Consider the following 27,679-nt stretch of genomic DNA (forward strand, 5'->3'; position numbering starts at 1 on the left):
GTCCCGGAGGTGAGATGGCAAAGCGCCCACCAGCCCTATGGAAACCTCATCTGTATTGCCAGGACGAGCTCACGGCCACTCAACCCTGATGATCGCAGCGTAAATCAATTTCTGAGGCCTCCGGGGTACCCTGCAGGGCACTCTTTTTAGGAAGAGCGAAATGCCTGGCGCTGGGACTGGTGAGAGGAAATGAGAGGGATCTAATTTACTTGTACTTCTCGCTTATTTACTGCTATCTTGCAGATAGGGAGCTGCAGGTAAGAAGCTCTTCAAATCACGCCTCCTCACCAGAAGTCCCACTGAAGTATTGAAAGCTGAGTCCTTCCAGCAATATTCTCCTTTTTCTCACCAGCAGGATGCTTTGTGTGTGTTTGTGTGACGTTCTTCAGTTGCATTCTGCATTTGCCAAGTCACTTATTTAGTTGGAGTCCTCACTAATAAAATCTCTTAAAACTTTTTTTTGTTGTTTGTGTGTGCATACTTTGGGAACAGTATTTATGTTTTCTTATATTTTGCTTCAGGATAATGTTTTGAACATCATAAATCAAATCATGGATGAATGCATTCCTCATGAACGGGCCAACCGAGACTTTTGTGTGAAGTTTCCAGAGGAAATACGCCACGACAACCTTGCAGGACAGCTTTGGTTTGGAGCAGAAGTAAGTCTCTCATGTTTCTGTTACTTGGGGCTAATGGGCAGTTTTTTATGGCAGAAAGCTTGCAGTTGGAATTTAAAGTGCACCCTGAGACTTCTCTGAAAATGGTCTGTATAATTACAGAACAATGGGAACAGATTGAGAACTTGCTGGGGATGTGTAGTGGAAGGGGATTCTTTCACTGTGCTTCTGGTTATTGTATACAGATTTAATTTCATAATTCTCTACTGTCAATATGACCACCTTTTAAAAAACTGTTCTTTTAAAATTAGCATCTGATTTGTGTTCTTGATGACTTTTATCTTGATAGGCCATCTCACATCTCATGCTTTGAAAGCCTTAGAAACAAAGAGAGACAAGGAAATTTTCTCAGGAGAAAAGTTCTCCTGCAAATCTAAGTGCATGCTGCCATTTTATTTTGATGTCTGTGTGATGCTATAACTCATATTAAACATGCAGAGTTTGTTCAGCTGACATTTATTGCACTTAATTCACATTTCACATGTATGCTGAAGATATAATGGGTTCTATGCAAAACACTGAAGCCCACTTTCCTTCTCTTGCCTGGTTTCCTGCCTCCACAGCAACTTGTAGGAACAGGGGATTTTACAGTGAATAAGCCTTAATTAATTTAATCAAGGGAAGCCTGAATAATCAGAAAAAAAGGATGTGATATGTAAGATGCTTATTCATAAGTGCTGATATTTGTTGGCTAAAAAAAATCATCGTGGCATCTTCGGTGATAAATTTAGTATCTTCAGGTCTGCTGGCCTGAAGGTGACTTTAAGCATCATGCATTTGTTGGGGTGAGGGGGAAGTTGTCTAGACATCCCAGCACACGACAGCACCTTACACTGTTATTTTCAGCTTTGCATCTTTGCTATTTGAAACAATCCTTCAGCTCCCGTTATTAACCAGTCTTTTTCTCCACTGGTGCCTCCTTTCTTTTTAAAGTGCATGATCTCCATTAGCAGTGCCTGTCTTGTTCAGTCCAATATACCCCATATGTTTTGCTTCTGAAAATTTCTTTGACAGTAGTTAATTGTAAGCTCCTCAGAGTAGGAGAAATCCTGGGTAGCATTTATTAAATGAATTTGTGATGTCAATGTTTTATAATCCTGTGCTCAGCAATAACAGCCGCAGTTTTTCTTCTCATTATGATGTGACCTTCCCTACCTTCATCCAGATGGCACCCAGCTCTGTTTTAAAATGCTGAGGGCGTCTGCCATGTTGCCTTAACGGCACCTCCTTGTAGCTAGGGAGGGCAAGATGGGGGTAATTCTTCATACAATCATTCATACTGAATCCCTGTGAAGCCTATTATCCTTTCCTCCTCGAAGGGACTAGCAAACTGGGATTGCAACAACAAACAAACAGGAAAAGCCCCAACCAAGGCAGTAACTTCTCTGGGAGTGCATGGCGAAAAGTGCTCGAGGGAGTCACTGAAATGACTGGTATCTTTTAAAACAAAACAACTTCCTCCCCTTATTCATTGCTTGGGTTACTTAAATAATACATTTAATCTTTCCAAATCAAACTTCCACTGTTCCTGGTCGGAGCAGACCTGTTGGTTTCAGAGACTTAATGCGTGCAGTGCTGAAGTTATGCTGATTCATGCTCCTGCAGACACTGTCCTGTGAATGCATGTAGCAAGGAAGGCTGTATGGACAGTTACAAATATATGCCTAGGTGTCCTTGTCAGTGCTGTCACATTGAATCATTAGTTGAAGAGTGCCTATCAACAGGTAAGGCTTGCCTTATCCATATTTTTCCACCAATACTGCTTTGGCTGGTAAGAGGTAAGAACATGATCTTGTCTGAGTGCACTTAAACCCAAGGCAGGGGCTGGGACTGCAGGTCCTCTATCTGGGGCTGAGAGGGAAGGGGTGCAGAGCTGCAAAGGGGGATCAGAAACAAAAAAATGAAAACAACCTTCTACATTTTTGGTTAAAAAAAAAAAAAGTTGTTCATTTAATTAAATAGAGCAAGAATGACTTATGTCAGTGCTTGTTGTCTTCCAAATGTATCTGTAAAGGAATGAAGCCAACAGCAAAGATATTTAATAACATATTTTAATAGCAAGATCTTGAAAAGTGTTATATTAATATGTTGATATATTAAAAAAAAAAAAAAAAAAATACTGTCTTTGAGCTGGTTAGAGGAAGTCAATATATAACTCCAGGGCCAAGGAGTCTCTTAACCTGCTGTTTTCCAGAAACTGGAAGGGAAGAATCACTATGACCTATGGTTTCTGTTTGCTTGTTTGTTTGCTTGATTGCTTTTTAATATTCTTTCCTGTAAAATATATTCACAGCTTCAGTGGGAGACAGGATACTGGATCTTGTTACATGGCCAGTGTGGTTGTTCTTGTTGCAAAAGTCACAGAATGTCCTTTTTGTAAGGATAAATTTATTGGACAAAATCAAACAGTCCAGCTTGAATTGAATATTTTACCTGTATTCACATCCCTTTTCTGCAAGCAATCCTTGCACACACACAGGATATATCCTACTGAAGATGATTGTCTCACTAGTAGGAGTAGAGCTTTCCGTAGGTTTGTCTGCCAACCTTGCTCCTGTTCTCATATCTCCCTGACTGAGCTACTCCCTGATCTTTAACATGAAGACTTAGGACTCTGAACCTACCAGTCTTAAATCTTCTAGTTGTTTAATAATTAGCAACAAATGAGGCTAAGCACTGCCCCAGTCAAAGTATCCAATATCTCCTCATGTGCTTTTTTAACGTAAAAGTAACATTATGCAAACTAATAATTCCTTTCTCGTGTTTTCGTAGTGTTTGGCTGCTGGTTCGATTATTATGAATCGTGAAATTGAGAGTATGGCAATGAGACCGTTGGCCAAGGATCTTACCCGCAGCCTAGAGGAAGTTAGAAACATCATACGTGACCAGGCCTTAAGGGATTTGAACCTCTACACAGAAAAAATGAAAGATTCACTCAAAAATTTTGATGTCCTTTTTGCAGAATTTGAATTAAGGTAACAGATTCTAAATTAATGAGCTACTATAGCTGTTGCTTGGTTCTTTGTTTTTTGGAAGTTGGATGTTTTGTTCTGTTTTCCTTTAATAGAAAAAGCATTATTTTTTTTGTCATGACATTTAAATTCTTCAGTAATGTGTTGTATTGTTAATTTTTTCCCTGCCAGTGTAGCAATAATAAAAAGAAAATTAAATAGCTTTTTAGCAATCAGCATTTGCTCTCCTCAAGTCAGCTGTAATCTTCCATTTGCATACTGGCATATGGCATTTGAGGGAGGTTTTCCAAGACACAAAAGAAAGCCATAAGTCTCTTCTCTTAATGTTTTCTTTGTCAGAGGAGAGGTGACAAATAAGAGACATTAAAAAAATATTTATGATAACAAATAGTCTAGAGATTATGAGGTTTTGTTCTGTCTCATGCTTAGAGATAAAAGCAAGATGCACTCAGTGAATTTAAGAAGGCAAATTGAAATCTGATGAAGGAAGTGCTTTTACACATGAGCCATAATTAAACTCAAGAACATACTGATTTAAAAAAATCTGATGGAAAAATGGCTTGGAGGTTTATGGCAAAAATAACTGCTTTTGGGGTGAGAAAAAATAACTGCTTTTTGGGTCAAAGATCCTATTGACCAAGTCTTGTATTGTGCTGCATAATTTAAGCCAGTTTCCTGCAAGTCTGTTAGATGTATGTGGTGCTGGGCATAATTAAAAACAGGATACTGGATGAGATTATCTTTGGATTTAACATGATACAGCAATTCATACCTTCAGCAGAACAGGATTTTTGGTAATTGGGTAGTGTTTTAAATTTCTCTTAGGAATAATCCCTAGTACTTACTGTCATCTTATTTATCCTTCCTCAGTATTCATATTCTCTTGTATTACCTTACGCAGATAAGTCATTTTTTTCTGATTCAGAAAATCATAATTATGCTGTTATATTGAAAAACATCTTAATTGGAAACGCAGATTAAAAATATGACTTTTTATGCAGACACCTATGGCAGTCAGTAGTTGGTTCTGGATAACACCTGTACAAAACGGTTCAGGAAATGTTGTGTTTCTAAAGTGTTTTGGCCTAGGTTTGTTTTTACTTATGATCAGGTTTGTTAAATCATGTAAAACAGAAGTACATTAATTACTTTATACTCTTTGTAGTTATGTGTCGGCCATGGTACCTGTGAAGTCCCCAAAAGAATATTATGTACAGCAAGAGGTAATTGTACTATTTTGTGAAACTGTGGAGAGGTAAGCAATTCAATTAACTATTACATTTTCATTTTGATGATTGCTTTCAGTCTGAACACGTATAGAAATACCTTACCTGTAGCCATTAAGAAATATCATAAAAATATGTGGCATTTAACTTTTAAGTATCTAAATACAAACTTAAAAGCATTAGCACAAGCCTTTTCTTTTTGTTGTTAAAGAAAAGGTAATAATACTGTAATATTGTTGGTATAGATGGGTAAATGAAGACTAAGCATTTAAAAGGGATGAATCTCTTTAAGGCATCAACATGTAACGTTATTTCAGTAAAGAATACCTGGGGAGATGATTCACATCATCTGCCGACCTCCAGTGATTATCATAAATAGGGGAAGAGCAACTGACATCATCTACCTTGACTCGTGCCGAGCATTTGACACTGTCCTCCGTGATATCCTTGTCTGTAAATTGGAGAGACAAGGATTTGATGGAGGGACAGCTTGGTGGGTAAGGAAACGGCTGGATGGTTGCACTGAAAGTGTTTTGGTCAATGGCTCGATGTCCAAGTGGAGATCAGTGATGAGTGGTGTTCCTCAGGGGACCAGCACTGTGTAACATCCTTGTCAGTGATGTGGACAGTGAGCCTGAGTGCATCCTCAGCAAGTTTGCTAATGACACCAAGCTGTGTGGTGAGGTCGAAATGACAGAGGGTAGAGATGCCATTCAGAGGGACCTTGGCAGGCCTGAGAGGTGAGCCTATGCAAACCTCATGAAATTCAACAAGGCCAAATGCAAGGTCCTGCATCTGTGCCAGGGCAATCCCAAGCACCAACACAGGCTGAGCAGAGAATGGATTGAGAGAAGCCCTGAGGAGAAGAAGGACCTGGGGGTGTTGGTTGATGAGAAGCTTGACATGAGCCAGCAATGTGCGCTTGCAGCCCAGAAAGCCAGCTGTGTCCTGGGCTGCACCAACAGCAGCATGGGCAGCAGGGAAGAGAGGGGATTGTCCCCCTCTGCTCTGCTCTTGTCAGACCTCACCTGGAGCCCTGCCTTCAGCTCTGGGGCCCCCAGCACATGTCTAAAGACATGGAAACATTAGAACAAGTCCAGAGGAGGGCCATGAAGTTGATCAAGGGGCTGGAACACTTCTCCTGTGAACACAGGCTGAGGGAGTTGGGGTTGTTCAGCCTGGAGAAGAGAAGGCTCCAGGGAGACCTTACAGCGGCCTGCCAGTGCCTGAAGGGGGCTGCAGGAAAGGTGGGGAGGGACTTTGTCAGGGAGTGTAGTAATAGGACAAGGGGGAATGGCTTTAAACTAAAAAAAATGCATATTTAGATCAGATATGAGGAAGAAATTATCTACCGTGAGGGTGGTGAGGCCCTGAAAGAGGTTGCCCAGAGACACTGTGGATGCCCCATCCCTGGAGGTGTTCAAGGCCAGGCTGGATGGGGCTTTAGGCAACCTGGTCTAGTGGGAGGTGTCATGCTAAAGGGGGGTTGGAATTAGATGATCTGTAAGGTCCCTTCCAACCCAAACCTAGAAAGAACCTGTAAAAGCTCTTTAAAGTCCTGGGAAGACCGGAGCTTAGCTTCCGTGCATATGTGGTTGAGACCGTCAGTAAGAAATACATAGCATGCTTTCACGATCTGTAGATGATACCAAAATCAGAGGTGTTTCAGGCCTTTTAAAATAAAGGATTATAACTGAAAATGATTGCAACAAGTTGGAGAAGATATTTACAATCTGTCAGATACTTACTAAATAGAAATGCCACATATTTGACAATTAAGAGGAAAATCATTGTTTGCCTTTTAAAGATTTGGTTAATCTGGCGGTGAACTGTAGGAAAGAATGTGGGAGTTGTAGTTGGCCATGTACTGAATGAGTCCATCTAGTGCTAGCACCAAGTGAGCCATGGCTATTTCTCTGTCTGCCAACAGCAGCGTTGGCAAGACAAGTATTGAAAAGGAATAAGAAAATGTTAAATCTATTCTACTCATGACCAGTACTAGCAGCTATACTAGTGTGCTGTGTGGGTGTCATCTTACACAATTATATGGACGAATTGGAGAAGAAAGTTATGAGGAAATAAGAAACTATGCAGAAAAAATTAGAAAATATCACCAAGTGAAAAGCCTAAAAAAAAAAAAAAAAAAAAAAAAAAGGTTTCAGCCCAAAAAAGGGACTGATGATTTTGAAAAGTTATTAGGGATTGATGAAAGATCCCAAATGCTAAATTCAGAGACTTCAATAGTAGTTGCTCTGTGTGTGGTTTTTTAGTTATGTTTGTGAGCTTAGTGTGTTTTGACCTAAAAGATTTTAGCAAGTTTTATTTGAAAATGAGACAAAATACTTTCCCCTATTATTTTAAAATGTATGATTTTTTCTTTTCTACTAAACTTGCAAGTCTATAAGCACCAGTGGTTTCCAGTAACAAGCTGAAACCTGACATGAAATAGTATATAAGAAGGGAAAGTGGCATAAAAAATATTTTGGTTTTGTTTAGATGGCTATATGTTATATATATATATATTTTACAGCGAATGCTACATCAGTCAGTTTTGTACATAGTATATTAGGATGTACACTAATAGTTCATCAATTAAATACTATTAGTTTGGGCTTATATTACAATTTTTTCATATTTTTTCCTATTGAAATATTTTCTTTGAGTGTCTAATCTCTTGCTAAATCATTTTATTTTGCTTAGAGCCTTAAGGCTTGGATACCTCACTCAAGATATGATTGATGACTATGAACCAGCTTTAATGTTTACTATCCCAAGATTAGCCATTGTGTGGTAAGTAATTCTGATAGCTATTCTGTGCTCTGCTTCCCCCTCAGATATATATTGAAGATTTAAAAAACTTGTTCAGAATTTTGATGTATTTTCTTTCACCTGAGTTTGCTTGCATTTTTTACAAACAGAGAATTAAATAAAAGTCATTGCCAGTTTATCATAGAAGGTGAAGAGCAAAAAAACGAAAGGGAAGAGAAAGGAGAATATAGAAAGCAGGACCCTGAAACTGTTGATTAGACTTCCTCCAGAAAAAATTAAAAAGGTCAATGAAGAACATCAGTACAGTACAGTAGAATGTAATGTTGTCAAAAAGATTTTTTGAAAGCAGATATTCTGTCACTCAAAAATAATATGACCTAAGGATACATGTCCAGGAAAACAGACATTTCAATTTTAATTGTGTATTTTTCTTAATGACTCTGGATCCAGAAAGAATCATCATAACAAGCTGAGTGCATTGTGACCAGTGAGTTAGGTTTAAATCTCTTTCAAGGAAAAGTATGAACATGTATAACTTGTTACATGTAAATTTGTGCCCTGTATTGACCACTCAGGTAACTAAGTTAAAACATTTTTTTTCTTTATTCAGCTTTTTCAACATTGAACAGATCAGATGCATTTTTCCTAATAAGTCTTCACGATTTAATAGAGAGTTTCTCTGAAGTAAAGCCAACATATTTTCAATATTTTACCATTGTGAATGTTTTAAAGTTAGCTAATATCAGTAGTATAACTGAGGGAGATAAGAAACCTAAAATCCTGAGTATAATGTGCTTCTGTGGCTCATTTTTCCTTTTAAATAGGATATTCTCTGTAACCATCATTCTAAAAATAACAACAGTAATAATCTGATTATCAAAAGACAACAGAAATGTGACAATACACTCTGATGCTCTTGGAAGACACAAAGAAGAACACATGGTTGGTCACTGGAAAACCAAGGGCTCACTGGAAAATGAGCAATATCAATCCCAAATTACAAAGAAGGACAGAGAGAGAGAAGAGAAATTGGTTTAACTGCCCCCAAGTATCCTGTGACTTGAAGATAAATCACTGCCATATGAAGCCACATGGGAAAATAACCCCATTCAGTTATGGTACTGCCTTGAAGAAATTCAGGCATTTAATTGGGACTGTGAAAGGAGAAGCCTTTGAATTGCATCTGTCTTGCATTTAAAGTTGCCATGTTGTTGCTGTATTGGGTAGCCTGATCTGGGGCCAGGTGCTGGCTTCCCTTGCTTCTCTAATAACAAAGCCTTTCTTTAAGGAATACTTTTGGGAGTCATTGTTCTTCAAGGTTTCTCTTCCGACATCAGCTTACTGTGCAGGTTGGGCAGTGTATGCTGCACCGTGTTTAACAGGTGTCAGTGAAATCTGGATTTAGTAGGAAATGTTAAGATGTATTCTTTTTTTGTGCATTTTTTTACTTCCTTCTATGGTACAACCAAATTCAAGCTTTGATTCAGAACTCTTTGAATGGTCTTATACACGGAGGTCATTTCACAATGGGTTTTTGTAGTGCTTTAGCCCTCTTCTATTTTTATCTTTTAAAATTTCTTCTGAGAATTGAGCTCTGTAGAAACTGCCAAAAGAGTGATGTTTTGTGGCTGTTAGAAGTTCAGGGGAAGCAGCCTCTAGCTTCCACTCAGCAAAGACGTGACATTTATTGAGGCAGAACGTGACTACATGAGTCAGTGATAACTCTGTCGCTTCATGGTAGCCTCCCTGTTGAAGCTCAGAAAACTTAAAAAAACAGTACGTAACCTTGGTAACAGGATAATTTGTCTTAAACCACAAAAAAAAAAGTTAACTTGCAAAAGAAGCAACTTCTCTCATGCTCCTGTTCTCCCCCTTCCTTGCTCCTGCCCTCAAACACCAATCCCCAGAGCAATGGTGATCACGTTGAGTAGTCACATTTCTTGGACCCTCTGTTGTCTTGACAATTCTGAACTTTCTGATGGCCATCTTCCAGCCTGATGGGAGACTACAGTACTATCCTGGTACCAGGGCATGAGCCAGACTCTGGGTTTATAAGCAGAAGAAAAAGAGCAGTATTTCCCAGATGGTAAACAGAGTGTAAGTGTTTTTTGTGTTTTTTTTTTTTTTTTTTTTTTTAAATACTTCAGTGGGAACCATATTACTTGTGACACCAGCATTGCTGTGGTGTCTCAGAGAGCTTTAGTTAGTTATCCAGGGTGCTTGCTAATGAACAGAAGGTGAGTAGAAGACACTAACAGTTTATTATACCTAGGAAGCTCTCTGAAGCAACTTGTAATTTGACTGCAGGAAAAACAACGTATCCTTGAAATAGTCAGCTCTCAGAAGGGAAAAAGTCCACGGTGAAATAAAGCATATGTAATCTAGAGGATAAGAACATGCAATCCATTTGCCTTTGAGAGACAGAAGTTGTTTTGGCAGTGGGCAGGGGATTAAATAGTTTTAAGCAGAGTGGGGCCTGTTATGGGTGGAATGCGCGCTCTCAGGCACAGCGCCGTAATACGCAGCAGGTATAGTGTAAAAGGTGAATTTTGTGTAATCCCTGACACACATGGGCTTTGGCAATAGAGATTCTGTCAGTAGGTATTTAGGTATTTGCAGCAAGGTGCTCAGGGGGTTTCAGTATCACGAATATCCCCTTTTCAGGGAAATTTTACGAGTACTTAGTTCATTTAGAAGTGTTGTATTATCAAAATATGTTTTATGTAACTTAGTGTGTGTATCTTCTTTATCTCAAGTTGCTACCAGGTTATACTTATCTTAGAGGTAGAAAAATGGGAGTGTAAGTCAAGCATCTTACCTAGAAATGATTTAGACTGGAAAGAACAAGCCATTTGCAATCTCTCTCAAGCCAGTGAGCTTTCCTCAACTTACTCGATAATCTATTTGTGTTTTGATTTTGTTTTTTTCTGGGTCAGCTGCAGCAGTGATATGAGAGTATGTTCTTCCTCTTGAGCTTCCATTGCTCTTTCTCCCATGCTTCAGTAGCAGGGGTTGGAGGGGATCTTTTTCCAGTAGCTTTAAATATCATTTGTTCTAACTGGCAGTGGATAAAACAAATAAGATAACAATGTGAAAATGAAGTAACTTGAGGGTAGTTCTAATATGTATGTACAGTTGCTTTTCTGATTCCTCACTGAGTAGTTACTGGGTGTGAAGCAATTTTCATTTTTGTGTTTGAACTACAGTGGCCTTGTAGTCTACTCCGAGGGACCACTGAACTTGGACCACAAGCCAGAAGATATGTCTGAACTCTTCAGACCTTTTCACACTCTGTTAAGAAAAATAAGGCAAGTAATAAATGATTGTTGTAACTGCTTCTTTTCTGTAGTGAAAATCAGAGGGTAAAACAGTACACAGAAATGCCTACGAAAGTGTTTGTTTGTTATGTGAACTTTAAGATACATTTTTCTCTCGTCTGTTTTACATACCCATGAAATATCTAACTTGTTTTTCATTTTCCCTGAATTTTCTAAACTTTTTCTCTTTGATATTTTCTTTTTTCTGAACATAATTTAATTACATTTCAGTTTTTCCTTACGGTGGTATGATGCCTGAAATATCAAAGTCGCATTTTATTTTGGGAGATCCTGCTTCTAATTAGCATCAGTGTTTTTGTTTAACTAGGCTTATTATATTGTCAGTATGTTATGATGCAATACTCAGATCATTCTTAATCTAATAGAAGTGACCATCAGTTTTTCATATTGTGGATCTGTTCCTAGAGGGTGGATCATATTCTATATATATCCTTTTTTTCACAGTGCTTCAGTCTTGGTAATCATTGGAGAGGTTGTCTTTTTTTGGTCTCAATTCAAGTATAAAGGACATTAAAATATTATTTTTTTTTTTTAGCTGAGGTCTTTTAAAGTGATGATGTGTTACTTTGTAGATATCAAGCTGTATCTTATGCTGTTTTTTTTTTTAATATATATTTATATATATTCAGACTTACGGTATTTTATCCAGAAGTTTAACTCAATAAATAAATAATGTTCTTTCAATCCATGCACCCTAATATTTTCTGATAATTCAAATTTGTATACCCACTGCAAATGCTGTTTTTGTACATCTCTAGAGTTAACTTGGTAGATTTTCTTTCCTGTGTCCAATTTTTACCTGTCTCCTTCCCTGTCTGTCATGATGATGGTTTGACATATGAAGAATTTGCATGGAGACTAAGTTTATCCAGATTAATTTCCTTGTGAGGATCCTATTTCTGAAGTTAGCTTTTATGAATATCCAGACCACGTCCTTTTGTGCTCCTTGAAGATTCCCTAGGTTCAGTTTTATTTTCAGGTACACTAATGATATTCATGTTGAGATCTCAGAATTAAAATGGTCAAATTAACATGTATTTTCATATATTTTGGATGATGATGGTTTTATAAAACAGAATAAAGAAAAGTAACAGGAACTGAGTAGCAAAACTTAATATGGGATGGGGGAACCTTAAACATTGCTAAAGCTTAAAAAGTCCTTGCAGTTTACTTTAGAAAAATATCCCAATATATGCCTATTACAGGAATTTTCACTAGTATTCCACAGTCTGACTAAAGCCAAAAAAAATTTCAAAACTAAAATATTTCTCATAATCTGTACTTTGTGCTTACTCCTTACGTTTCACTACAAGAAAAATGGAAATCAATGAAGTCAGTTTATTGCTTAGTCCATTTAATTTTCAGTTTCTCTGAACTTAATGCTTGGGTTGAAAAGACATTAGTAATGTGCTTATTTGTTCAATAACTAGTATTTTCAATGCACACTTTCAAAGATGAAAAGATTCTTTCAGATTCATTTCTGGATAAAGGAATGTAGGTACTACACGATCTATATAATTTATTCTTTCAAATGACCATTAAGAGACATGAATTCAGTTGTCCAGCAAACAGTTTGCAACATGTTCTTAGTGAGGTAGTATTTATCAGGGCATTGGGAAAAATACAAGCAAGCTAAGAAGTAACTTGAAATTTTTTCTCAGTGGCAGTCTCTGGATTGAAGGAACATCAGGGAACTCATCCAAAGAACTTGATTATTTGAAAGAATTGGGCTTAAAAAGATCCTTAGTAATACTCTTGAATGAAAAATACATTGGATAGAAATAAAGAACAGTATAATACAAATAAGTGTGCAGCTCATTCAGAATAATTAATTTTATTTTAAAAATGCCTAAGCTGTCTAAATCTTTTTTTGTTTGTTATGACAGATTTTTTTTAAACTCATCAGGTTGCAATTCCTGCTCGCTAACAATGTTCACAGAAGCCAATAAGAGAAGATGGAATGAGATATTTGAATGTGTCTCCAGTAAAAATGAAATGCTTTTTTCCAGGGGTCTTTCTCTGGTCTCCATGGCCAATAGTTAAGGCACAAAAAATAATTCAAGAAGTCCTATGTTAAATATTTTCAGTTTCATTTTATGTTGCAATTGTGTATATGTTGTAATAGTATAGAAAATTGTACTGAATAACGTGATCACATCCCAGGAAATTTCTGCATATAGTTCAGTATGCTTTAAATCTTAGCCAACTAAATATTTTCACTCCAGTAAATCCAAGTATACAGTTGATAATTTTAAAACTATATTATCCTAAAACATGCCTGCTCTCAAATGAAGAAAGTACCATATTTTTGTGGATCTGTGTAACTAAATTGCAGCTAGCTGAGAAAAACATCTGGTTAGGCAATTTTTGGCGGTCTTGTTGGTGGCTGGCAACTTAGAAAGCAATAGAGGCTGTTATTTGTGGAGACTTTCAGAGCAAAAAGCATTAAGGTTTTTTGTTTAGGTTTAGTGAGGTTGAGCAACAAATGATGAGTTTGAATATTTTAATGCCCATGCAAGATGCTTGTGTTGATTTCAGATTTAGATATAAAATATCAGCACTGTGTTTTATGCATCTACCAATGCATAAATATATATAGTAGGGTTATCTCCGTTTGTTTTAAGCTGAGATATTTGAACCATTTCTGCCTATTAAGCATAAAAAGCATATATTGTGGGATATGCATAAATATTTAATTTGGATGCCTATGCCTGAACATTCTTGCAATAAAATATTGCCTATACCATACGTGCATTTGTGGCTGCTATGTGGGGATTTTCAGAGGTGAGCACATCTGGGATTTTGCAGTACTCCTTAGTTCTGCCCTTTTTTCGAGCCCTCTGCCTGCCTGGTGCTTGTTTCTGGACCCATTACAGCTGGTGGCAGGGTCCCTGTGGATTTCAGTGGTGCAGAATCAAGCAGATTGCAGATAAGTGGTGCAGAATCAGAGGTCCCTACCACTTCAAGTACACTGAAATCCTTGCACATTGAGTAGAAATCAGATGTGGTGTACCTGCTGTCGGTGTGTTAAAGAATATGAGGGGCAAGTTGTGAATCTCATGCCTTTAAAGCGTGCTTGGTGACTTGGGGAAAAGACGTGAGTTTTTCCAAGTTGGTTTAAAACTTTGAGTCGATTTTAAAACTTTGACAACAAAAGAGCACCAGTGCTGTTTGTTATTTATCAGATTTGTTTTCTCAGTGGCAATGCATTGGAGCAGATCCATGGACGCAGGTGTGCTGAAAGCGGCTCACCGCGATGGAAGCAGGAGGTTGCAAATTGCATTTCCATACCTGCATCATGTCCTACAGTGGCAACCCTGTAAACCGAGAGCTGTTGGTGTTCTGTTAGGAGCAAGAACTGAATTGTGGGCTGGCAGTACCATCAGTGATGCTGTTTCCTGAAAACAGTTTAAGGTACCAGTCAGAATAGAAGCAAATTTCAGCAAGGAGAGAGGCCCAGTGAATGTGCAGGATCTGTGCACCTGGGCTGTGTGACCCTGGCCTCTGTTCAGCTGCCTGTCTTTAAATGGGCACCTGGCCTTGAATTTTCAAACCGTAATTTCTGCTCTCTGGGTACTAGCAGTGGAGTCAAAAATATTTATCGCTTTTGCAATAGGTAGAGCAGACTTTTACTACTGGCTTGTAACAGGCAGAGTACGTTTTAAGACCTTGGCTTGTTTTCCTGCCAGTGGCTGAAACCACTGGAAGAAGTGTTCCTTGTACTTTCAAGGTTAGACTGCTTTTCTGTGATACCAAGCTAATAAGAGTAAAAGCAGGTGAAATCCCAACATGCACTTGTTTTAATTTGCTATTTTCTAAAGCCTCAGAGAAAAGCGAGTGGAGTGCAGCTGTCAGGACAGCGTGTAGAAGCCCTTGTTACCTGTGCCTTGTGAATAATGAAAGCAGAGAGAATTTTCTTCCACGTGAGCACAGCACTTGCTTGGATCCACTGACGAGCTACAAATGCTTCAACAGAAAGGAAATGAACCATGGAAGTAGCTCTGCTTTAATTAAACCTTAAGGCTTAATAATGATGTCTGACATCTAGTTTTAAACTTCCATTAGTGAGATTTACCATTTTTTCTGGATACTGGTTGATACTAATTTTATTCCCAATATCTACATAGGCATTTTAAAACAGGCCATGTTCTAATGCTGGCGGTGAATCTTTCTTAACTAATATATCGTGTATCAAAAAGATAACTGTCAATCAAAAATTGTTCATCTTGCAAGGAAGCTTTTATCTAAATTAGTCCAGTGGCTCTAGTTTTTATGCAGAGCTGGAAAGGTAATTGCCAGATCCTGTTTTTCTGAGGACAAGCTGTATTTTTTAATAGCAAAATTTCTGATGTTTCAGTTAGGATATTGAGCAGATTTCCTATGAATTTAAAGCAGGAATGACTTCCCTCATAAAATAACAGAGCTGGTGGACTACCACATGTAGTCCGACTGATTGCATTTAGCATCTCTTGCCAGGCAGCATGGATCTGACTCAAAGCCCTAAAAGCCAACAGGACTGTTGCTGATTTCCTTGATTTTTGAATCAAGCTTTATTTACTTAACCTTAAAACTGCAAATAATTGTTCTTAAGTTTTAAGGTGTTTGATATTGGCAAAAAATGAAGAGTTTTTACTCGACTCAATGAAGTTAGCCTTTTGACCAGAATGCAGTAAATATATATTTCCAGCACTTGCAGAAACCTTTGTGTTTGTTGTAAACAGGTGAAACATATAACCAATAGCTGTGAGCAGTCAGGCTGTCTGTGCCTTCAGAAGAGAAGCAGAGCAACTCTGATTGTGGTGTATTGAGAAGCAGAGCTGAGTTTTAAGTAGTTGGCTGTCATTTAGTTCCTGACACAAACATTTTCATTTTATACAAGTGAAATTCGCCAAGAATTATTGACCATGAAAATGCCACCTCAGGACTTCCTGAGCTATAGCTTGTTGGAAGCCAGTTGGACACACCTAGCAAGTTCCCTGGATGCTTGGCCCACTCTTACTCCTTTCCTTACAACTTGATATTAGAGACCAGTATCTCTACTTGATGGGCCTTGAACTGACCTCCAAATATCTTGTTTTTAATATCTTGTCTTTGCATATGTGAGAGACAAGCCTAAACCATTCATTTTTGTGTTTACTGTATTTAAAATAATAATAATTCTGTTTCTAAAAATCTCATTTTTCTTTCTTTCTGCTTCTGATATTCCACATCGTAGCATTTTTCTAAAAATTTATAAACTGATAATTTATAGCACAAAGCCTCATGGCAAAAATCATGCTGTTTTTTGTTGTTGTTGATTTACATTTGTATAATTCTTTCAAAAACAAATAATACAGCTCTCTATGTTGGCCATAAAACTTAAACTGTTCCCAGTCCATTTGCTTTTTATGGTGATGTTAAAACACTCGATCTCTTACAGACATCTGTTTCTGTTTAATTAAAGTTTTGACAAAAGAAAGGTAATATCATGCCATACTGTTTAGACAAAAGAAGTGTGTAGGTCATCTTAAATGTTTTAGTCTGCAAGATAGCAATATTGGTTTATAGCTTTACAAACTAAGTGGGTATAAAGAGATTGTCCATTTCCCTCTATTACTAATACATGACTGGAAAAATGGTCACATTTGGGACTTTGAGATGCATATGGAACAACTGAAATAAATACTTCTCTATTAGAGAATATGAAAGCAGGTGGAAGGGGGAGGATATGGAGGTGCGATTGTCTTTCTAAGGTGGTACTTGAATAAGCCTAGTATTTTTTCAGGTTCATATGATGCCTCTTATTTTCAGCCCAAGAATAAAAGCTTACTTTATATAAAGATGTTACTGAAAAGGAGAGTACATAGCCACCACCACAACAAAAGAAAGCGTATATACTACACTTATTCTACCTTTGAAATGATTATCTAAACTGATACATAAATGTATGTGTGTATTTTTTAGATTGTATGTTAACTGGTACACAAGTCAGATACCAGTGATTTTTTTTTTTTTTTTTTAGGTAATTTGACATTTATTGGTAGTGATAGGAAAAATATTTGGCCTTTGAGGTAACCTTCATTAGTTGATGGAAATCAAAACATGAGATGTATCAAATGGATCTTTTGTGGGGGGTGGATGTGGTCCTCTTGTTTAGACTGAAGTTACTTCTTACTTCTAATGACCTCTAAACCCATGAGGAATAGTGGACTCCTAGCCCCTGTTTAAGCGAAAGGCCTCCCATTTTCCATCCATTTATTTATGCTAAAATATACTTGCTGGTCTATGAAACAACTGCTGTTGACAACGGTTCTTGACAGAGGATATTTTTATATGCAGCTCCTACTTCAGAAGTATGGTATAAATCAAATGCAGACCTAGAATTCAGTGCTGTGTATCTTGTTGTAAAGTTATAAAGCATTTAAACATAAGTCTCAAATAACACTTTTTTTATGAGTGCTTGTAGTCCAAAACTGCAATACTGAGGACACTTGATAATAGTGGAGATGCTTTATGCCTCTAGAAAGTTTCGTAAATGCCTCAATGTTTGCTTTTAGGCCTGCCTGATTCTTAACATTGTACAAAAACCTAGCTCCCTAATCCCCAAGTTGTGTTGGAGGCGGAGGAGGGCCAAGTTGCACTGAATAGGCTTCCAAGACATCAGCACTGCATAAGTGATATTGATACTTCTAATGAGTTCTTTTTATCTGACAATGTAAGGGTGTGAAACTTCTACTGTGCTCTTTTGTAGAATAATTTTCAGGATCTTGTACCATGGATGGCAAATGTATTTTCTAACCAAAATCAAATCTGTGAATTAAAAAAATGACAAAGTATGTTCACTGTGAGTACCACTTCCACTCAAAATAAATAGGGAATGGGGAAGATCCATTTTACTTTATGGGTGTGTTTTGATTTATTTTGGGGCTTTACGGCAAATATATAAATAATTTGGTAGCCTGTATTTGCATGAGTGTTCTCGAATTCAAGCACCAGCAGTCCCAAGTGTTCTGAATGTGAATGCAAAATGCACCCTGAGATATGCAGCTGAAAGTACTCTGTGTTCCCACGTTCGCTCTCTGGATTTCTGTACTGACAGTAAAAGCTTTTTTAAAATGTGTAACGTCAGTGCCTCTTGTGATTGTGAATGTAATGTCACATGTTTTGCTTTACTTTTAGGGATCTACTTCAGACGTTAACTGAGGAGGAACTGCACACACTGGAGCGTAACCTCTGCATCTCTCAAGACGTGGATTTTCCTGTCAGAACAGATCCTGAAGTACCCTCTGTCATTACACCAGGCATAACTGCAACATTGCCAGCCAAGGAGCTCTCAGCAAAAGCTGAGAACACAGAGGCTGAGCTGGCTTGTTCAATGCAGTATGACGAGCAGGAGCTGGAACAGCTGAATAGGATGGTACACAGAGTTGGAGATGAAATGTCTTCTCTGCTTTCCCCTCCGAGCATCTGTCAGTCCCCAGCTCACAGACCTAGCCTAAGAAATAGTTCTAGCACAGAAGCTTCACCAACGAGACACCATCTTGACAATTTAACTGATGAAGAGGACAGAGTGTTTTTTATGGATGACCTAGATGGAGCAGGAGAGGCTCTTGCTGGATTGGATTCAGTAAGTGATACCTTTGCTTGGGTGAATAACCCTTGCCACAGTTCAAAACAGAACCTGCAATACAGAGATGCTCTGCTGTATGAGAACGGTCATCAGACAGAGGAAACCTTGCTTTTAAAAGATGCAGAAAGTGATGTAAGCAATAATAACAATATTGAAGACAGCAAACAGATGTCTGGCATCTCAGTTCAGAATTCCTGCAGCTGTTTGGAAGGTCCAGATTCGCAGTTATACCTCAACGGTTGGGATGCATATGCTGATGATGCAGAAATGGCAGAAGTGATAGCTCACAGGACAGGGGGAATGAAAATATCTGCTACTGTAATATTCAATCCTAAATCTCCCTCTAGCTCAGAATCCCCAGGAACACCCGAAGCAGCTATTAATTGTGTTCCTGGATCTGCTAATCCGTTAGCAAATGAGGAGGAGGATGAATCCCATAAACTCAGTATAGCTGCCACAAACTGTCTCATTAATTCCTGTGTGTGTTGTGGCAGCTGTGAAGACAGCAGGGAGGAGAATGTGGAAGGTTTAAAGACTAAACATTCTGCAGGAGGTGTTGTAAATGCTTCATACACGTTAGTGAAGTCTAAGGAAATGGACCATGTAGATAACTTGGACAATTCAGTCCCTGCACAGGAAACATTAAAACCTGAAACCTCTGCTTTGTTAGCAGAAAGAGACTTTGGCAGAGAAGAGCAAAATCTGCCGATCTCCTCTAAGTGCCTGGCACATTCCTCAGGTTCACAGGTAGGAGCAGAAAATGACTTGCAAGGAGAAGCAGAAAGCATCTCAAATCAGCAGAAGAGGTGGGAGAAGAGAAAACAGCTCTGTGAGAAAAAAGTAGAGAGCACTGAAGATGCTAGTAGCGAAAGAACAGCCAAGGAAGATATAAAATCAAGATCTAGTTCAAGGTAAGAGCAACTTGACTTTTTGGTAGTAAGATTTGCATACAAATAAATTCTTTCCTAGTTCTTTCGTGGTCTGTGCACAATTAGTGTTGATTTTAAAGAAGATTATGTTGAAGGATTTAAGTAGTTTTTGAATATACAGTTTTAATGCAAGTAGTTTTTTGTTGGTCTTCATCAGCTTTTTTTTTCCTTCTGAAAACTGTATCATTGAAATTAAGTATCCCAATCTTATCAGTTTAATGTAACTAAGGGTGCATTGCCACTAAATCACCTGAGTGGCCATACTTGTGTTCTGCTGTTTCCCAGTACATGGGATTAAATTATGATTGAACACGTTCCAACTCATATCTCTAGTTTCTTTTAAGAAAATAGAGCTTATCTGATCATGTTGCCTGTGGGCATGAGTGGATTTGTGAATAGGTATGTTGAAGGAGCCTAATAAAGTGCAGAAGCAGCTTTTAAACTTTATTAGACCATATCAACCAAAGCTGACAGAAGAGAGGTCACAGATTAATGTTAAAATCATTTGACATTAGTAACATAATTAACATTTAACAAAATTATTTTATTAAAATGAGGAACTATGTAACATCTGTTAAAGAAAATGCTACACTTCAAATCAACTTTGATTAGACACTGGGGTCCTGCTCTAGAACACCAGACTTTTTTTTAACAATTTTGTATTTTTATATTTATTTTGTTTTACTCTTTAGAGAATAACTTTTTCTTTTTTTTTAAAGGTGAGTAGTATCCTTGGTTTCCTTGAAGGATTAATACTGCAAAGCAGAGGGAAGAAATGAAATAAGTTACTATTGTCTTCTCTATTTCTGTGATGATTTTCTTCCTTTGTACCTTACAGATTCAGTAGTACAGAGACTGTGTGTAGTGCAGGATTTGTCTTTTATATGTGCGTGGAGTTCAGGATAACGGAGTGGGGGTAGCTGGAACCATGAAGCATTACTGCAATGTAAAGGGTGCAGAAATAATCGTAATTGAATTACGAAATATTTCACTGCAGTGGAAATAGAATCAAGAGTTATTTGGGCCAGAGTTAATTCCTCTTACAGGTACAATATAACTTGTCATGCTTAAAACTCAACTTTTGAGAAACTACCTTTATCTTCCTCGTTATTCTGAATATTTGTGATCTTAGGCTTGCAACTATCTTCATATTCAAGGCCTCATAACAGAAATACTGAAACATCTTCATTTTAGGAAGTAATTCACAAACCCATTTGACATTTCATGCTTTTACAACACTTCAGATGGAATATTGCTTAAAAGTAATTATTGTAAATTACAATGGCCAGATAAATTATACATCTATTGCAAGACTCAATTCATTTAGCAGTTTTTTTCCTTGGGTGGGATATTTATAAGAGTAATTCTGCAAAATATAATAAAATTATATATCAGTGTTTTTTGTTTTTTTTTTTTTTTTAGCCTTCCATGGTTTGTGTTTGTAACAATAGTCTCTTGTCCACATCCTTGTCTGGTCCATGCCATTTGTGACTTTTTAGATCTCAGTCACGCCTTCCCATCCTGGTCTTTCTTTGAGGCTGGATGTCACAGCCTACACGATCGTTCTTTGTGCTGAAGTTGTCCCATAACATTCATCATTCCTTCTGTCTTCCCCTAAACCTTCCTTATAGGGGTTAGGGAATGAGAACTGCACAAGGTATGGGCAGACCATGGATTTTCACAGTGCCAAGTTGTTTTCTGATGATTTTCCAGTGATTCCTAATATTTGGCTTCGGACTTCTTGGCCTGTTGCAGAGTGGTGAATTGATGGTTTTTTTATGTTGTCCGCCAAAGACCCAAAATTCTACTTGTGAGCTCAGATTGTTCTGTGTGAAGCTAAAATTGTTCTCCCTGTGTTTATCCATTGAATTCTGCCTGCCGTTGTATTACCTGTTACCCAGTCTTTAAGATCCTGTGCAGTTCTTCACTCTGCCGTTGTTCTTACTATCCTGAATAATTTGGCACAGCTGGCAGCTTTTCAGACCTCGCTCTCCCCATCTGCAGACCATATCTGAAAACAAAAACCCATGGGGTCCTAAATGACCTCCTGTTGTTCTGGGAGGAAGTCTTTTAACAACAACTCCCTGCTTACGGTTGAGAATTTTCACCCGTTTTGGAGAATTCGGCTTCCCCACGGTGTGTTATCCGTAATTTTCCTAAAAACCTTTGGTGTGAGGTATTTTGAGAGATTGTTGCTCCTTTATTTGGAAATGTTCTCATACTATATATACTCCTTCAGTATGTTCTGCAGGAGATGGAGATCCTGGGGATCTACTGAGGACTTCACATTAAACAATTGTGTGTGTGTTGCTCTTTAGTTTCCATACACAATATGTCTATATATAGGGCTGGCTCTTGCCTCTGAATCACCAGTCACATTATCGGTAAAAGAGAGGATTCAGTTACCAAACACAACTTTGTGGGCCTTTCCTTACTCATGCTGCCTGGGTGGTGACTAATCGCTGCCTTTCAATGGGATTCTTAAATTGGGAGATCATATTAGGCTTCTGTGACTGCTCCCTATTACATGCTTGTGAATGCCAACTTAACCATAGGGGAAATGTTGGAGACATAGATTATTCTCAGAATGATGGACCCATTAGCTAGAACAATAAGCAATCTAATATACATGGAGTAGCTGCAGGGTGTACTCATTCATCAAATTGATAAATGTATTTACTTTCTAGTTACTGGAACTCAGAAACTCGGAAAAGAAAATTTTCTTTCCCTTGTCTGAATCAGGCAGCTGTCAAATGTGTGTTATGACATCAACTGCTTCTTCTAGCAAATCCGTCCTTATACTGTGCAATATGACATTATTAGTATCGTTCCAATGGTCCTGTCGGGTTTATCGTAATTAATCCTTTAAGTCTGAACTACCTTTATTCCAGGTTTTTCGATCTTGCCTCAATGTTCAGTGGAGTTTAAAGTAAGGATTAAATTCTCTTCTGCATAAGATCTGTATAGCAACATCTTTACTAGTCTGGTTTTATGGCATAGCTGACGTCGTTTCCTCTTTTTCCATTATTTGCTTGCAAGTATCTCAAAAAAAAAGCACAAGGGACACTGAGAGTCTTGGGCAGTGGGATTGATGATACGCAAATATGAGAGAAGCACTGGCAAAAATGTGGTCAGTATCTGATCTGATGCAAGCACAATGTTAGAAGGAAAGGCTGTGGTAGCAAAACAAACTGTTATGAAGAGGAAATAACGTAAGAAGAAAACCACAGAACAAAGTGGCATTTTGTATTTTCGGGTAAAAGGGCATACTTTAACATGAAAGAGAAGCTTTAGATCTTTATCTGTTCTTTCATTCTTTTTTTTTTCCTACTGGAAGCAAGCTTTACAGATTTTTGAAATGCTCATTATTCTATCATAGCATTCTCCCTTGGTTTTCCAAGGGAAGAATATAGAAAGATTGACTATTGTGTTTATTTTAGTGTTTTGGAAGTACTTGGCTTTTTTTTTTTTTTTTTTTTTTTTTTTTCCAGAATTGATTTGTCTTGTAAAATTTCAAATTCTTCTGCATGTTTAGGGAAGTTTAGCAGCTTCTTTCCTATTGCCATGCCATCCTAGTGTTTTCATGTTTTAGGTTTAAATAGTTGGGTCTGTTGCATGTTCATTTATCTGCATACCGTCCTGTAACAGTTCTGATGTAAAAAGAAGGTTTTGAAATGCAGCTTCTCTTCTTTTCCCTGCAGGTCTATTATATCTAACTTAAACTATGCTTTTTTTTCCCCCCATTTTCCTTGATGTTAATTTATTTGGTGAATGTACACTGAATGAAGCCTTTTACTGTGCACTTGAGACTTGGCAAAAGGAGCTGAGGTTGGTGGTGAGGAGAACTTCCTATCTTCGTGTTTTCTGCAAGCTCAAAGTGTGTCTGTTGGCTGTTAGATACTGGCACTGTTCACATTTATTTGTGGAGGCTTAAAAAATAGAATATTTTGCCATATGCTTTTGCAGGGTAAGGAGGAGGAATGAGGCATCCTCAGAAGAGCATGCTTTCCTGTTTACTGCTCTGTATTGCAAGTCTACAATAAGATGAATAATTTAATTCCTGCTTGGTATTCATGGTGTCCCGTTTCTTAGGTTTGCACCTCTGTACTCTAAAGAATGCCAAACTATAATATATTTAAAACTTTATTTCCTCAGCATGCATGTTAGAATGACTGGGAAAAAAAACAAAGGAAAAAAAAAGATAAACACCTGTTTTTATACAGTTGGTTTCTAATTTTGATTTTTCTGCCTGTGTTTTATCTCTCCTTAGCAACATGTGACATGCTTATATTTTCATTAGAGCAACATTAAGGCACTGTAGTCATTCCACTATGATAAATGCATGGAAAACAAGTATTTGGATTTTGGGGTTGGCTAGCATTCACGTAGTAATAATAACGAAATCCTTTCTAGCTTTTCTATTAGTTTATAGCATTTGTGCTCCTCTATCAAAACAAGTTTAACTGATGCAATCCATATTAAGTTGATTAAATGCATTAAATTCATGTTTTTCCTACAGTATTCCTATGTTTTCCCAATAATATTCCTATCACAGGAAGACTTGAGAAGATTGTGCCCGTCCTCACATGACAAAGATGCCTCTTCCATAAAAATGAACGTACAGCTGTGCATGTTCACAAAACCAAACCGCATCTGCGTAGCCATCCCATATTGATTAGTCTTTTAACTAGCTATTCAGGAGCAAGAAAATTTCTCATCAGCAAGAAGGAAAGAGTAGTTGATTGGGAAAAACATAGGAGCTTTTCAATTGCAAAACTTTGCTTAAGCAATCTTTTATCTGGCTTCTGATTGAAATTCCTCTCTTCCCCTTCTGGCATTCTGTTTCTTTACTATGTAACCTTTTATATATGCAACTGAACAAACTCAGATTTAGTACAAATACCAGTCTCAAATTAAAAATGACAGTGTTTTTGACCTTGTCCATTGAACACCGATTCTGTGTGGTATCTGATCATGTGGCTGCTGTTTTGAAGCCTTGGCGTGCAAATAAAAGCTGTCAGTGTTTTAGAGCAGGTTCCATCTCCCTAGGACATAAATCGAATGCAGCAACAGGGAAGTGCATTAATTCTCAACATACATATTCCTGAAATTCATTTATGTGTATAGCAAGTACAACAAGCTTTTAAAAGGGACTTTTGGAGTGGATTTGGTATCACTGACGCATCAGGCTTCAGTTAGCTCTCATGTAGCAGGAGAAAAACCAAGAAGAGAAGGTCTGTGCTAATTAACTGATGTAATGTGGAATGTAATTGGAACTCAAGTAATAAAATGCATGAAGAAACCGTTCTGTAAAACAATGAGAGGTTTAATTGAACTTTTTAAGAGGCTGGAGACACATTTCGGCAGAAAAGAGTACACAAAGCAGGAAAAAATGGCTTTAAATATTTATTTACTTATTTATTTAACTTATCTTCAAATAAGTGGTTCTCTTGTCCAGTTGGCCAGTATTCCATGACAAGAGGCGGTCACATCACCTCATGTCACCTTGCTCTGTTGCTTCAAATCTTTATTCTGTATTTTTATCAGAAGTGCTGAAGAGTTTCATTTTGGTCAGCCTAGATGGAGGTTTGATTCCAAGCTGGAATGTCATTTTAAAATTAGCACAGCAGGCATTTAAGACCTCACAAATGAAACAAATGAAACTTTTACCACTTACACAATTTAAACAGAGTCCAATGAATCCTGTGAGCGTGGAGGCCCAGTCCAACCTGGCATGAATTTCAAGTGAGTACAAGATGCCATGAAGTTCATGTTGCACGTGGGCTGGTGTGGAAGAAAGGCTTGGCTGCCCTCTCGGAGCCGCTGCCTGCTGCAGGACGTGTCTGCGTGCACATACGTTCCCTTCTTGTAATTGTGCTACCAAAGAACACGTGCCTAGCTAGTACTGGCTGGTGACAGCCACCATGAGCTGGGAAAAGCAGGTCAATTCACCTCAGGATCCACCAGCATCAGTCAGACACTAATGAGAAGAAAACTGTATAAAGAGGTATCCTGAATCTGTGCATACTGAGGGAAGATGTAGTGAGTGAGTATGTCAGGAATCTTTGTGTGTGTCTTTTTTTTTTTTTTTTTTTTTTTTTTTTTTTTAATACTTCACTGTAACACTGAGAAGGTGTAGAACAGACTTCTCATTATTGGATTTCATTTCTTGGTACTGAATAAACACAGAATTTCTTGCTCTGTAGCATTCTAGTCTGAATATAAACCAGAAATAAATACTATAAATAATAAATATTTCTGGTAGAAAAATTCAATCTGTATTGGTACAAACAAGTGAGAAAAATATTTACAGATTGTAATTGTCCAAATGATGCGTCCTTTTGTACAACAAACTAACCTCTGTTAAGCAGGGTTTGTGTAAAGCATCTGCAAACAGTTTACATTGCCAAATGATTTCTGACCAGCTGGGATTTTAGTGCTGAAACCACTGGATGGCTTGGCACGGCCAGGCTCATAACCGAGTAAAAGATGAATAGAAAATGAAGGCTCTATGAAGCAGTTGACAATGGTAATCAGCTTTAAGATAAGGCTTAAAAGTAGATAAGATAGTGAACCTGAAAAGAAAAATGCTAGCTGTTATTTCTGGTGACTAGGTAGAGGTGAGGGGATTTAAATGAGGGGAAAAAGGTGTGGAGAAGGGGTGTGAGAGGCTTACAGGCTTGTATGCTGGCCTGAGAATATCCATGAAGATGAAAATACGTTATCAAAAACCTCAGTATTACCTTTAAAGTGGTGTTATGCCATTCAGCTCTGAGGTTACTCATCACATTTCCTTACTGTCTAGTTCCAGCTCTCTTCTTCGTTTTGCCTTCTGGCTTGGACATCCAATCCAAAATGTTAGCTCAGGATTTAAGGTGATTTTGTGCTTGGGACAATGTTGCTAAATATTATCAGCTCTTAACAGAGGGATGATGCTTAGGGTGGTGATGATTTGTTTTATTTGTTTTAGCTCATAAAAATGCATTGAATTCTTTATACGTAGGAAGAGTGTTAGCCCTTTTGGTTTTGAATAAGAGCTATGAAAAATTCAAATTCTAAAAAAATAACAAACACAAAACAAGCCACAACTCAACCTATGAAATGAAATTGAATTTAGGTTCTTAGTCTCACAATTTTGTTGTGTACTGTTGATAACAGATATTTTGTCTGGATTTTAAATATATCAGGCAGAGCTTACCAAAAAGCACTAAAGGAGAGCAAACCTTACATCTCTCCGAAGTGTTACTACCCAAATCAGCTGGCAGGATTGTTAGACTGGAAAAAAATGGAAATGATGGGGAGGTGAGAGAGAATGAAAGAAGAAGCTGAGTATGCTAGTTGTTCTTGTTTCCTGGATCTTGCTATTCAAAGATTATTTTATTCTGAACAATACATTTCATCTTTGCAAGACAGCTTCTCCTGCTCAATCATGCTGTGAAATCGCATTTTAATGGTGTTTTTTTACATCATTTAGCTGCCATAAAACAGATAGCAAAAATACATTCTAGTAGCATGACTGTGTTGTAAGATTGGATGGGTAAAGGTGATGAGGTATTAAAAGGGTAAGCCTTTGGTTAAATGCACCTATCTCTTCATAATGAGCAGAATTAGCAAAGGAAATTATGTAAAATGAATGAAAGTTAAATAGATTTTTGTTCAAGTCTGATAAATTATTTTCCAATTGCGACGGCTTTCCTTTCAACTAAAGCATGGTACACTAGGGATTTATTTTCAAATTGGCAGTCAGAAATGAAGAACATGAAGGTGTACATATTCCAAGCGATTAGTGGGAGGTATGCAAACAAATCCTATTATTTCTTAGTGGGATTAGAGTGCATACCTTCCATACACTGCTTTGAAGAATTCCCCTTAAGCGTTCTTCCAGACTTTTAACTGCAAAAGCAGCTAGAATAGTAAATTTGGTAGAAGAAAAGAATTTAGAACATAGCTGGTCTGAGCAAGTACCCCACATACTCCCACAATTCAGTTAAGCCTAAGAAATCTGTTGGTTGCCGTGGATGAGTAAGGTAAAAGAATCCTGATCTATACAATTATATTTCTTTTAATAAAGATATTTCTTATACTTCTCTCTGCCAAAGATTTGGCCAAAGATTTCTTTTGACTGAACATTTCAGTTCAGCTGGCTTGAGTGATTCTCC

General features: G+C 37.7%; 1 protein-coding gene across 3 annotated transcripts in view; it reads left to right on the top strand.

Annotated features, from left to right (window-relative positions):
- The window catches only part of ZFYVE28 (zinc finger FYVE-type containing 28), a 144,740-nt gene that overhangs the window by 86,692 nt on the left and 30,369 nt on the right, over nt 1–27,679 (top strand). For all 3 annotated transcript variants that reach the window (XM_032186081.1, XM_032186082.1, XM_032186083.1), the window contains exons 3-8: nt 522–659; nt 3,450–3,652; nt 4,815–4,904; nt 7,576–7,665; nt 10,851–10,952; nt 18,141–19,502. In XM_032186081.1, coding sequence (XP_032041972.1) covers nt 522–659; nt 3,450–3,652; nt 4,815–4,904; nt 7,576–7,665; nt 10,851–10,952; nt 18,141–19,502 — 1,985 coding nt within the window. The remainder of the gene's footprint in view (nt 1–521; nt 660–3,449; nt 3,653–4,814; nt 4,905–7,575; nt 7,666–10,850; nt 10,953–18,140; nt 19,503–27,679) is intronic.

The sequence above is a fragment of the Aythya fuligula genome, chromosome 4 (assembly GCF_009819795.1).
Source record: "Aythya fuligula isolate bAytFul2 chromosome 4, bAytFul2.pri, whole genome shotgun sequence".
Lineage (NCBI taxonomy): Eukaryota > Metazoa > Chordata > Aves > Anseriformes > Anatidae > Aythya > Aythya fuligula.